Source organism: Ictalurus punctatus, chromosome 17 (assembly GCF_001660625.3).
Source record: "Ictalurus punctatus breed USDA103 chromosome 17, Coco_2.0, whole genome shotgun sequence".
In the NCBI taxonomy this organism is placed as follows: Eukaryota; Metazoa; Chordata; class Actinopteri; order Siluriformes; family Ictaluridae; genus Ictalurus; species Ictalurus punctatus.
In genome coordinates this window covers 17,980,811-17,994,107 of record NC_030432.2, presented here as the reverse complement: position 1 = coordinate 17,994,107, position 13,297 = coordinate 17,980,811, and the positions used below count along the sequence as shown (strand labels likewise).

At 36.5% G+C, this 13,297-nt stretch overlaps 2 protein-coding genes across 3 annotated transcripts in view; one reads left to right on the top strand and one right to left on the bottom strand.

Annotated features, from left to right (window-relative positions):
- The first annotated feature begins 2,238 nt into the window (after positions 1 to 2,238).
- Positions 2,239 to 12,474, top strand: prg4a (proteoglycan 4a). The gene is made up of 14 exons (XM_017490404.3): positions 2,239 to 2,360; positions 3,771 to 3,910; positions 4,574 to 4,690; positions 4,934 to 5,047; positions 5,454 to 5,501; positions 6,183 to 6,251; positions 6,665 to 6,778; positions 7,397 to 7,588; positions 7,964 to 8,050; positions 8,510 to 8,649; positions 9,315 to 9,471; positions 10,325 to 10,423; positions 11,312 to 11,437; positions 11,845 to 12,474. Exons 2-14 carry the CDS (start codon positions 3,835 to 3,837, stop codon positions 11,949 to 11,951), a joined length of 1,446 nt encoding a protein of 481 aa, XP_017345893.1. The 5' UTR covers positions 2,239 to 2,360; positions 3,771 to 3,834; the 3' UTR covers positions 11,952 to 12,474.
- The window catches only part of tpra (translocated promoter region a, nuclear basket protein), a 32,956-nt gene continuing 31,634 nt past the window's right edge, over positions 11,976 to 13,297 (bottom strand). For both annotated transcript variants that reach the window (XM_017491074.3, XM_017491075.3), the window contains exons 50-51: positions 12,881 to 12,970; positions 11,976 to 12,296 (exon numbers count right to left, since the gene is read on the bottom strand). In XM_017491074.3, coding sequence (XP_017346563.1) covers positions 12,238 to 12,296; positions 12,881 to 12,970 — 149 coding nt within the window. In that variant the 3' untranslated portion in view covers positions 11,976 to 12,237. The remainder of the gene's footprint in view (positions 12,297 to 12,880; positions 12,971 to 13,297) is intronic.

Here is a 13,297-nt window from a genome sequence, read left to right as displayed (position 1 = left end):
TAAAGGCAGGCCTTTCTTGAAGTAGTTCATTGTGGATTTTAAGATATGTTTTGTATCGTTGTCATGTTGTAGATCTCTTTTTAGCTTCAGTTTCCTGACTGACTGACTGACTGACTGACTGACTGTGTACGAATATCCCTACTATCCTACTACAGAGTATGCAAAAAGCAGTACGCCAAAGCAGCAGTATGTCCAAATTCTCAGTATTTATAAAACGGTAGGTGAGAAATACACGAATGATCTGCTGCGTCCGCTGAGATTCTGCAGTATGGAACCTCTGGACACTGTGGATACTGCGCTATCCCATGAGGTAATGCAGAATAACTGCCAGAATCCACGTCGCATCCAGATTGTATTCATGATTACCAGTACTGTATCAATGGCCAAGCAGTAAGTACTGAATCGAATGCAGTAGGTACTGTCACAGAATGCGATTTCGGACACAGCCACTGTTTAACATTTTCCTTCTAAAATTTGCTGGAATCTATTCCTCCATCTACCCATACAAAATTACCTGTGTGCTGTTACACAACCCCTAAGCATAATAGATCCATCCCAATGCTGAACAGTTGGCGAGATGTTTGTTTCATCAAATGTTGCGTCTTTTTATCTCCAAACATACCTTTGGTGATTGTGGCCAAAGACTCCCAGGTTTATTTCTTAATTCACTTGTTTCCAAAATGCCCCTGCCTTATCTCGATATTGTTTTGCATACATCAGTGGTGACATTTGTGATGAGGTCACATGTAAGGTTTTTTTCTGATGACTCTTCCATGCAGTTCACGTTTGTGCAAGCAATGCCGCAGAGTAGAGCTGTGCACCACTACGTCTGTGTTAACTAAGACTCCTTGCAGGTCATTAGTTTCATATAAATGTTTTTCTTTGCTTTTCTGGACAGCATATGGGCATGCAGGTTTACCTGAGAGATTACTTGGTTCTCTAGATCTTGCCTTGACTTCCACAGAGCCTCTTAACTGTTATTTCTTAATGACATTTCAGACAGTAGAATTGTGAGCTGGAAGTGTTTTCAAATCGTTTTATAGCTTTCCTTTGCTTTGTAGGCATCAGTTAGCTTCATTTTCAGATCTTCAGTCAGCTGTGTAGAGGTGCCCATGGTTGAGAAGTGTTAGTGCACAGTTTTTAAAAATACATGTGCAAAATGTCTTGAATTCTTTTTTTTCTTTTTTTTTTTTAACGCATTTAGATATCTGATTGACATTGATTTAATGTCTAGCAAATCACATTTAGACAAAACCTTGGTTGTGTGATCTGGTAGAGGTTTCAACAGCAGTCAGAGGGCTTTTGGATTTTATTGGCAATTAGTTTAACTGTGTGCATTGAAAATGGCTGTAGGTGTTTATTTTTTCCAGAAAGGTAGAAGTTTAAAACAAAGACCCTTGTCTGACTTTAAATCCAATGCCACATAAGAACCAATAAAATCATTTAAATGAGGATTTAAATAAACACTTTAGGATTGATAGAGTGAGCACATCTGTGTGAGTGGGTGACAAAAGCTTCCTTCAGGCCCACAGCATTCAGTCTTACCTCAACAATGTGAACAGGACTGAAGCAAAGATGAAGGTCAGCGGAATATGATTGTAAAATATAAGGTCAGGGTGGGGAATAAAACCATTCTCACCACACAATGTGAGTCTGATCTTTGAAGGTCATTTGAAGGATTCCAGAGAGTGCTTAATCATGTGAATTGGAGACACTTATTAAACTGACCAGGATTGCGCATGCAGGCTCGTAATTCGTGTGTAAATTCAGCTTTACTGTCCTAGCGATACTAATGACAGGAAAATGTGAAAGTTTTCAGACTGTGTGACATTTTGCTTATTTTCTTGACATCAGATTACATGCAAAATTGAATTGATGCAAAAGTATTAGAGCTAGGGTGTAGAGATGATATTAGCATTTCTGGAAATTTCTGCAAAACCCCTTAATAATAGTAATACAATGTGTGTGAGTGCATATGGCATATCTAAACGTTTTGACCTCGTGGGGACAACTGGCTATTCCCCACAATAAAATTCATTCAGTCATTCATTCATTAACCATAATGTTTTCCTTGATATAGGTTGCTTGCTGAGGTTAAATTTTGGATTATATTTAGGTGTAGCATAGCATTAATTAGCTTTAATTATTATGTCAGTGAAAGGTCCTCAAGGATGAAGTAAGACAAACGTGCGTGTGTGTGTGTGTAGGAGGCCAGTCTCTGCATCACCGTGGTTTAATCAGACTGTGGTGGTTAATTACACAATGTCCTGGTCCAGTCGAGAAATCCAGCTGCTCGGTGCTATATAAGAGACAAAAGTGCATCAGAAAGAAACATTCTGAGTTCGAAAGATCACCTGCAGGTAAGATCTAAGCCTTATCTACATTATCTAGTTAGTCAGTAAATATACTGTACCAGTTAAAAATGTGTGTAGATCTGATTTTACATTTAATGTTAAAGAGATTCTGATGAGTTGATGAGAGTTGATGTCTGTAGAGGAATTTATTTCTAAAATAAAACATTTTAAAAAATTATATCTATAATATAACAAATACAAACAACATAACAATTAGTTTCCATTTAGAAGGTAACATTATATATATAATGTGTGTATATATATATATATATATATATATATATATATATATATATATATATATATATATATATACACATTAGACATTAAATTAATAGCTTATAAGTTAGAAATTACTGATTACAGTAAAATAATAAAGTAATACATCAGTTTTTTTGCCAACTTTAAATACTTATTAGTGCTTTATTTATTTTATATTCTCATATTCTTACTTTAAAATTTAGGTGTTGTCTATGTTCTTAACAGCTACTGTTTGAGCAGAAGATTAATTATGTATTATTAATATTATACATAATGATAGTATATAGTATAAATGATAGTAACACTAATTGTGCTCTTAATATATTACTTCATATTATCAATATTGTTAACACTTTATCTACATAATGGGTAACATACATGTCCAGACAGAGTGGATCTTAAAGAAGCACAGATAAAGCCTGCAATATAAGATAAGAAAATGAGAACATAAAAGACTAATTAGCTATTAACGTTTTATTATCTGCACACTTAGCTCTGAATTTATGTGTGTTATGTGAACCCCTACACCTAATACAAATGGTTCAATCTAATCTTTGATGGTCCCAGTGGTTAAACACATAAATGTTTTATATAGAACTCTGTAACACAGGCGTCTAAGAAGCATAAACCATCCAAAGAACCTTTGCAGAATCTTTGATGAACCTTTTTTTTTTTTTGTACCAATTTTGGTGCATTGAAAGTTTTTTATGTAAAGTTTATATATAAAAAAACTATATATATATATATATATATATATCTATATATATATATATATATATATATATATATATATATATATATATATTGCACAGCAGTAAAATCATAAATGACTTCATGACTTCTTTAAAAGCTGTGAAATCTAAAATAAAATATTTTAAAAATCACTATGCTATATACAGTATGTTATTTCATAGTTTTGAGGTCACTCAAATGTGAAAAGTGGTTAAAATAAATCATTTTGACGCATAGAACTATGAGAAGTTTTGTCTAAACATTTCCCAGTTTTGGTATATGCCTTAGCTTCCTAGAGGATGTTTCAGGCAAATTCCTTTAGAATAGCTTTAAAGCTAGAAACTTGATGTACTTCTCTGTAATTTGAATACCCCTGTATTTAATACTGAAGTTCACTGATGTAATATTTGCCTAATTATTTAGATTTTGCTGTTTGGATCATTCAGTGCTGAAAGTGAACAGGTTGAAACCAAGTGTTTGGAGAGTTATGATGGCTTCATGGACTCTGATTTCCTCTGTGCTGCTGATAGCGTGCATGCTGCTGCAGCATTGTGCCACTCAAAGTCAGTCACATTCTTCACATAGTAGCACGCTGTCTCACATTATTTACCTTTTCAACTTTGTTTTTTTTTTTTCTGACTACAGGCCTTTTTTTTTTTTTTTTTTTTTTTTTTTTTAGAGTTTGTCTTTCTGTCATGAGCATTTATCAAGGAAAGTAAATGGCAGTAGTACTGTATGTAGTTTTTGCCTTTACATGGAGTACTCCATCTGTTTTTATCTAAAACATTAATACACATTCGCTTCCTTATTTCCACTTTGGATTATTTCCTTCTTTCTTTATTAATTTATTAAGCTGAGACATTTATTTTAGATTTTTAAATAGACAATACTTCATAAAAAAAACGTAATCTTAAGGGTCCTTTAGTTTGTTTCTCTGGTGTAGACACCGAGCATTTCCACATGTAGAACTTTAGGAAATAGCTTTAGGAAGCTATTTGAGGAACTTAATTTTCATTGTCCTGATACTGACTTCTTTAGTACATTCGTCTATACACTTCTATAGAATACTGATATTAGTGAAGAAGATCTATTTTTGAGAAATATAATTTGACAGTACTTTTGATAATTGTTGAAAAAAAAAAAATTTTGATAGTGCTCTCATGACCGTTTTGAACGTCAGTGTGAGAGGCAGGTGTGTTCAGGGTGTGTTTGATGTTTTTATGTAGCGAGCTGCAGGGGGCGATGTGGAGAGCCGTTCTCACGTGGGAAGATCTGTACCTGCGATAATGACTGTCTCACTTACAATGAATGCTGCAAGGACTACGAGGAAGTCTGTACCTACCGTAAGACAGATTTAGTCTCATTCCATCTCATAAACACTGTGTCCTTCATGACTCTTTACATAAATCAACTCTTTATTGGATGTCCAAGACAACTATGTGAGCTAGGATCCAGTCCAGGCACATCACAGAGTCACTGAACTCTTGAGGGTTAAAATTCTTGCTCAGAGGCTCTACAGTGGCTCTCTGGAAGTCCTGAGAGTTGTGATGAAGATGAGGGTAAACTGGTGTGCTGTCATTTCCCAGGTGGCTCATGCAGGGGTCGGTGCCAGGAAGCTTTCAGGAGAGGGAGGGAGTGTGAGTGTGACCCTGACTGCACCCTCTACAACTCTTGCTGTCCTGACTACAACACACACTGTGGTATGGATTTTATAGCAATAAAATTCTTTAACTATTTAATCTTCATCTCAGTGATGCTCTGTATAAACACTACAGCTAAAAATTGACCCCAAAAACTCTCTCTATGCTTGAGGATCCTCCGGATGGCAGACTGGAAGACATACAAACAGCAGTTATTTTAACACTTATTATGTGTTACTTATGGTTGTTTTAAGTTCAAATGCTTGGCACTGGCATGTGACCCTCATGGATACATCTTTTGGACCTTTAGTAAGAGGAATGTTGTAGAAGAACTTTATTGGTGTTAATAGTTATGTCTCTGAAGGTGCGTTAATGCTGTATTGCAAAAAAAAAGTAGCAAATTAAATATAGCTTTCATTTGTCTTAATATGAAACACCTTTTATTTTATTAACTTTTTTATTTCAGATATGAATTACAGCGCACCAGAAGTTAGGATCAACAAAATGTCAGGAGGTGCAGTATAATTTTAATATTGTATTGTTAATCAGTTTTAATGAATTCCACTTAACAACTAGCAACTGATATGTATACTAAACAGCATTTCCTGTTAGAAATTCATTGAAGTGTATTTAATAATGATCATATTATGAATAACTATTACATCCCAAGTGTATAGAATATAATTGTGCTATTATTATTATTATTATTATTATTATTATTATTATTATTATTACTATCATTATTGTGTAATGATTTGTATATAATAATCTTAAAATGTAGCTTAATGTTTTGCGCAAAATAAGTTAAGAACAATTAATATTAGACTCCAAAAGGTTTGTAGTTGAATACATGGGTATACAGAGTAAAATAAATTTACACTCAGAAAAGTTTATAAAGTACATTTACTTACTGTATACAGTGACAATAAACCGGCAACTCAGTTCGATATAAAATACAAAATGAATGAAATTAAATGAGAAAAATTTAACTCATCAAACAACTGCTCACTATCACACAATCAGATAAACCTCCTTCCCAGTATTGCACACATTAAAATGTAGATGATATATACAGCTCCTAACATGTTGTGTCATTCCCTCTATTTCATTCAACAATGTTTATTCATTTGTATTCATAAGCATTTCTTTATCAGAGGGTATAATTAATGATTTTATTGTCTCGGTGTGTATTTAGCTTGTGCTGATGGCAGTTTCAGATCAGCACTCCCTCACGGTCAAGACACTCCAGATGCCATTGTAGACGGTGAGTTTCAGCTCCATGGACAATCGGAATCCCAGAGCGCTGGATGAATGTGATAAAATAACTGAGGACGATTTGCACTGTTGTTCGGAGAGTGCCCGAAATACATTGTTACCTCTTCATCTGTGTCCCATACCACTGTGGGAAGAGACAGAACTCTTGTTTGATGTGAGAGGCATGATATGATGTAGAGCTTACATCTGGGCCACATTTGGCTCAAAATCGTTGCATTTTGTCATGCTTTGAAAAAGGACAACTGGCTCACTTGCCATTGCTACAATTGACCATTATGTACCTAAACTTGGCCTTAAAACCTCTACAATCTGGGTATCCTGGGGGAGCTGTCACAAGAATCAGATACCAACTGCTTATCAGACAGTTATATTCTCATGGGTTTTTTTTTTTTTTTCACACAGGAGGCAGTGTTGTAGAGCTACTGCCACTGACTGAAGATCTAGCATCACATCTTCCTGCTGATGCTAATCTTCACCTCACTCTTCCTCCTGCAATCCCTGTGGAAAACACAGCAGGTAAGACTCCAGATCAGTCCAGGTCCATCTCTAAACAGGCTCCTTCATTTACAAAATAGAATCTTATGAAGTTGTGTTGAGCACCATTTACTGAGACGAATGCTCAGTTAGAACAGATAGTGATGGAGATGAGATGATGCTTCATAAAGCGCTGAAGCTTTCCAAACCAAACTTGAAAAATGGTGCATTTCTCAGTTGTTCATCAGTTTTCGATGACTGTGTGTGTAAAGCCAAAAAGAATTAAACTACTTATAAAGCTACAGCAGACAAAGCATTTCATAAAATTGTATTATTTACAATAGACTAGACATGCACTTTAACTACCACATATTCCACTGTCTCTTATTAAACTTGGTTTGAAGACCATTATATTAATATTTGCTTTAATATTTGCTTTAATGTTCTTTAAAACAGTCCCACTCTAGGTCTTTAGTGTCCTAGTCTTGGCGGTTAGCTCTGATTTCATTCGGTGGCTACACAGACTACCTCTGTGTCAGCCATGTCATAGCCATAACCAGACTCCTTCCAGTCAGAGCTGAAGTATGAGGTGTTAGGCTGGAGAACACAAAAGTCTCAAGTGATCTGATCTGTAGCTGTTGTTCTCTGTATTAACTTCAGGCCCAGCCCATGCTGGAGCTTTCTCTCCTGGAGAACCTTTCGCAGATGTCCAGGTTTCCATCTCCATCAGCGGTCAAGCAAGTGAAGTCCCTAATCAACACTCTGGTGTCTCTGAGCTTCTTGCTGGAAGACCAAGCACACTGACGGACATAGCACAGGCTCTGGAGGCCGCAAGCACAGCAGGACTGCCACGTAAGGAATGCACCTCAATCAGAGCTATGATGTGTGGTATCACAGTCTGTAGTGTTTTTTAGAAACATGTAATGGGCTGGTTATCATTCTTCAAGCTTATTTAAAAGCATATAAAGCTAAAGGTTGTACAGACACAGCCAGCTTGATTATAATGAAAATAGGTTTGTGTCTGCAGTTATTCTATACTTCTATACTATTCTATACTATACTTTAACCCTTTCTCATAGTACGCTGGCCTTTTATTCCACCAGTGGACTGGAAATTCTACTTATCTGACATGTTTAATCAGTATAAACAAATGAATTATTTTAGAAAAAAAAGGAAAATGGACCTCTATTATGTCTACATTAATTCTGTAAATTTCTCCGTTAAAAGACCAGAACTCTAGCCCTGACCTCTGCAACGGCCTCCCGATCAACGGTGTCACTTCACCATTCAATGGTTCCATCATTGTTTTCCAGGGTAATTAACCCTAATTTCAATCCAGCATTTTCTGTTCAGTACTTAGCATTTTTCCCTTACTGTCCAAGACCAGCACTTCAGCTTTTATAGCAACACGAATGTAACATTTAGCCCTTCAGATATTTGAGTATATTCCTAATGGAAGCTGTGTGTGTAAATAAAATATACGACTCTTAGAGAATATGACAAAACAACAATGACAAAACTTCATCTTTCAGATGACTAATTACTACCTTTACTTAAGTGTATTATAAATAATACCTTTATTTTTATTTTACTTTACTCTCTGGGCCAAAATGGCCTGAACATAATGTCTGAACATAATGTCTACATAGAAATGTAATTAATAAAAATGATTCTCATTTTGAGTAGAGTAAAACGTTTGACCGAAACAGAACAGTAGGTTAATCCTGTTCATAAAAAATATCGCTGTGTTTTGATTCGCTCCTTCATTCTCAGGTCATTTTTTCTGGATGCTGGACCCCAAGACCAGAGCAGCTGGTCCTGCTCGTAGTATTACAGCAGACCTGGGCATTCCCTCGCCCATCGACACGGCCTTCACCCGCTGCAACTGCGAGGGCAAGACCTACATTATCAAGGTCTTTGGTTTTATTTCAGAGCCCCTAGTTTATAAGGGTGTCAAACTTTGCTTCTGGGGGTTCAAACACAGTTGGTGATTTCCCTAATTAAAAGCACTTGATTCAGCTCCTCAGGTAATTATTAGGTTAAGTACATTTATTGGATTTGGCAGACACCTTTATCCAGAGCAACTTACATTTATCTCATTTATACAAGTGAGCAGTTAAGGGCCTTGCTCAAGGGCCCAGCAGTGTCAGCTTGGCGATGCTGGGATTTGAACTCATGGCTTTCTGATACATAGTCCAAAATCTTAACCGTTGAGCTACCACTGCTCTGGGGTGTCTGCCAAATACCAAAAAGCAGGTTTGTTGAACAGGATCATCACTAAACTGTAGCTTTCCATGATCAAAGTTTAACAAGCCTAATTAAAAAAATATATATGAAATCAGTTTCTGAATTATTTGCACCCTTCACAGAAAAAAAAAAAAACCCAAAAGGCAATAACATTCCATCTTGTGTAATGGTTATGTTTAATAAATAAGTCCATCAACTGTGTTATAAGATTAGGCAATTAGGATTATATGAAAATGGTATACTGTAATATGTTCAAATTTCTCAGCTTGCCTTTAGCACTTATCAGAGTTTATATGGACTAACACCTTCCCTTTTCCTTCCCTCTGCACAGGGTGATAACTACTGGAGTTTTCAGAATGGCGTGATGGAGCCTGGCTACCCCAGATCTGTGTCTAAAGACTTTGGTGGGCTATCTGGAAGCATTGTTGCTGCTCTTTCTGTCCCAGCCACCAGGAACAGGCCTGAAATGGTTTACTTCTTCAAGAAAGGTAATGGGTCAGACCATGATTCAGAAAAATATATATTCACTCCTGCAAAGGGCCATAGCTAGGATCTGGGCCCCCTGAAAAAATACTGATGTCGGCCACCACCGTCCTGTATAAGATATGGGCATGGACATGGTGCGATGTAACCTAATAGGGGTTTCTTACTAAATAACAAAACAATGTTTTAAACGTGTATATAACTACTACATCAAAACAGAGGCATTAGGCCATTAATAACTTCTAATGAAACATTGTTTAAAGTCCTCAAGCAATTATTCAAGACAAACTAATAAAATTATAGAAGGCGAGAAACCCAGATTTGTTTCCCCACCCGACCGTTTCCATTACTCAGTCTCCTGTTCTTCCACTGTAACTTTACCCTCTAACTTCAGCTGTTCTCAGAGCAGCCTCAACTCTGATTGGTGATGTTCGCTAGTTTGGTGGGACTAATTTTATTGGGTCCCTCTACTGTTTGTCACTGACTGAGTGATGGTTATAATTAATAACCATCAGACTAAACCATTTTAGGGATGGGAGAGGAGATATTTGGAAAACCTCTTTCACAAAATTGCATGTTTTTGTGGTTTTCACTAAACTCTCAGGAATACTAGCTGAAGCTGTAAAATATATATAATTATACACACACTATAATTATTCATAGAGTAGGGCCTACTAGGTGGTGAAAATGACAGTGGCAGTGGGGCCCCTATAATTGTCACCATCTTTCACCTTACTAGTGATGGCTCTGCTCCTGCACTTTGCCTCAGCGCCATCCTAGATTAGGCTAATGGCTTATCCCTCATTTTTCATTCTACAATAAACACATTATTTATCAATCATATTGCCTTTTCTACAGGAGGTATGGTACAGAAACTCACCTACCCTGCTGGAAGTGGGCCGATCTGCACTGGGAAAAAAGGAAAGAACCCCATATCCGCTAAGAATCGCCAACCAGGTGAGCTAAACAAGGCTACTTTAAATTAGGGCTGAGAGATCAGACAAAACTCATCATGATACTTGAAGACGTTTCACTCTTATCCATATGTGAATCGAACTTTCAAATGCATAGCAGCAAGACATTACATATTATAGAAAGTTTTGTTGTTTGTAAAAAAAAAAACCAAGGAGATAAAACCATGTAGCAAGGAAGTGGAGGGAAAATATCAAAAGCAAACCTTCAATGATTGTGCATTTTTCTTTGTTAAATAACAAAACAACAAAATGTAATCTGTTTATAAGCTTTAGGTTATGTAGACTGTCCAACACACAAGTATGTGTATTGTTAGTACAGAAATAATAATGTATCAGAACAAGCACAGTAACAAACATGATTTTACTGCCAACACTATTATCAGAGCTGCTGCTATAGAAAATTAATCAACACCTACTGACCAATCAGAATAGAGAATTTCACAGCACTGTGCTATAAAAATAAATATATAAAAGGTACAAAGTGTTAATACACAATCAGTATAGTGGCGATGTCAGAGACATTGGTGTTTCTATTGTGGTCTGTATTCTGTGGGCCCACAACAACTGTAGCATGATATATGAATTCAAATTCAAAATAAATGTTTAGAAAATGCCTGAATTCTTTGCTATGACAACAAATACTAAACATACATTCATCGATCCAGGTCTTATAGTAATTCCAGCTACTGACCACATGTCTCCAGAACTCAAGCCTTGAGATTTTTCAATAAAGGAAAAAAAAAAAAAAAAATCAAAATTCTAACACAAATCAATTGTCTATCACTTACAACTAGACATATGAGCAGTAAAATTCGAGGATTGCATCAAAACCTTGTCCTCCTTAACATCTACAAAATTTCCCTTACAAAAGTCCGTCTCTCCGGGGAGATCAACATTAACCTGAAGTGGAAGGGATTCCCCACCCCGGTGACCTCCGCTCTCTCCATGCCCAACCCAAGGAAGCCTGATGGGTTCGAATACTACGTTTTCTCCTGGCGTAAGTCTACTTTTACCCACCGCGCAAGCTGAAGCTGGCTATTTCAGTCTGAGAGTGAACATTGCTAAGCATGTTAAGTGAGCACCTAAGAAAATATTAACACTACTAATAAGGAATAAGAGTTTGTAGGCATTTGGACCCCATGAGGATTTAGTTGTTAAAGTCAACGTAGAATTTTATAACAAAGGCTTGTGTTAAATAGCCAAATACCATCAGAGAAGAAGAATTAAAACAAACAAGCAAAACAAAAAACAAACAAACAAAAAAAACCATCCACACAATGGGGTCTGATGTCTGCTTTAGTGTGTTTTCCCCCTTAATCCCTTTCCACCTTCATTTAAATAGGAAAGAGAACATCTCTTCTGTAGATAAGGAAAAAGTGTCTCTTTTTTTGTCCTTCTTTACAGCTAAAGTCTTCAGCATTAAGATCAGCAGTGATATTCCTGTTCTGGTGTCTCCTGCGAAGCCGTCTGCTGAGAATGACGTCAGAACCTGGCTCAGCTGTCCTCAATAAATAAACCCGAAGCAAACGCAAACCTGACCTTGTCGTTCAGCAGCAAGCCACCTTTTATTAGCAAAAAACACTGAACAGCTTTATTCATTATTAGCAAAACAATGAACATCATTCATAAAATACAAAATAGCAATTTGAAATCATAATTAAGCAAACTGAAGCTAACTACAGAACATACACATTTCTAATATGTACAAAACCTGTGGTGCACGGAATTTGTAGCTTTATTTCTTTAAACATGTTTGGATGGAAATTGGGAAACTTCGCAACTAGTATTGAGATGTTATCAGAACGGCATGCCTCTGCTGAACCCTCGGCCGCGGCCACCACGAGGATAGCCTATACCTACAGGGGAAGGAGAGAAGGAAAAGGAAATTAGACACAAAAACCCCCAAGAGTCAAAAACGCACTGAAAATGGCCTTATTAATGATCTTCCATTAGGGATCTGACTTAAGTCTGAATGATGTCTTGCTGCATTTTATTCTGCATTTATCCTTTACTTCATTAAAATGTTAAAATTGCCATTTTGATCTTGTGTTTTGTGCATTAGTGTACTTTATGTAATTTTATATACACACATTATATATTTTATATATATATATATATATATAAAAACACACACACACACACACACACACACAGCATCAGGTGAATAAAATGAATGAAATCAAATGAATGAAAATTTAAGCATAATACATCAACTTTTTTTTGACAAATTTATCTGCACTGGACCATTCTTTTCATCCTAAGCAAACTAAGAATTGCCTTTAAACTGTCATAGCTTGTGACACAAGGATACAAACAGTATCACTGCTGCGAGGTAACATGCGATGATGAGATGATGCGAGTCCTTGCACTGCAGTATGAAGGGCAGTAGTCTAGCTGAAAGACTCTGGATGTGAATACAGTAATGAGAGACTTTGAGTACCTCTCCTGATAAGTTGGGCTCTGCGTGGGGGCTGGGCACTCTCTCTGCGAGCTCTCTCTGCAGGTCTGGGCTGCTGGCTGCTGCTGGTGTCTGCAGAAATATGGTTAAGAACATGAGTGAGGAAGAAAGGGGGGGGGATTGTCTGCAGGTATATTCAAATTCAATTTGATACTTTAAAAGTATTAATACTTTTCAATGGTTAGGACCTAATTTGCAGTAAGGACTTATTCAGCATTAACAAATTATTCAGCATTAACGAAACACACACCAATTAACTGTGTTGAATATAATTTGTGGTGCACTTCAGAGTCATTTGCATTCACAGGTTTTGACACACAGTCATGTGTATATTGTGCATACTAGCTCAGTAACAGGTAGCTAATGCAAGCCCCAGTTTAACCCCAGTGATTCTGTATT

Bases quoted from the DNA above. Each gene is read 5' to 3' on its own strand.
- prg4a (XM_017490404.3), top strand. From the start codon at position 3,835: ATGATGGCTTCATGGACTCTGATTTCCTCTGTGCTGCTGATAGCGTGC. The intron at 5,048-5,453 runs GTATGGATTTTA...TTTTTATTTCAG, and splicing joins TGACTACAACACACACTGTG to ATATGAATTACAGCGCACCA. The intron at 11,438-11,844 runs GTAAGTCTACTT...CCTTCTTTACAG, and splicing joins ATACTACGTTTTCTCCTGGC to CTAAAGTCTTCAGCATTAAG.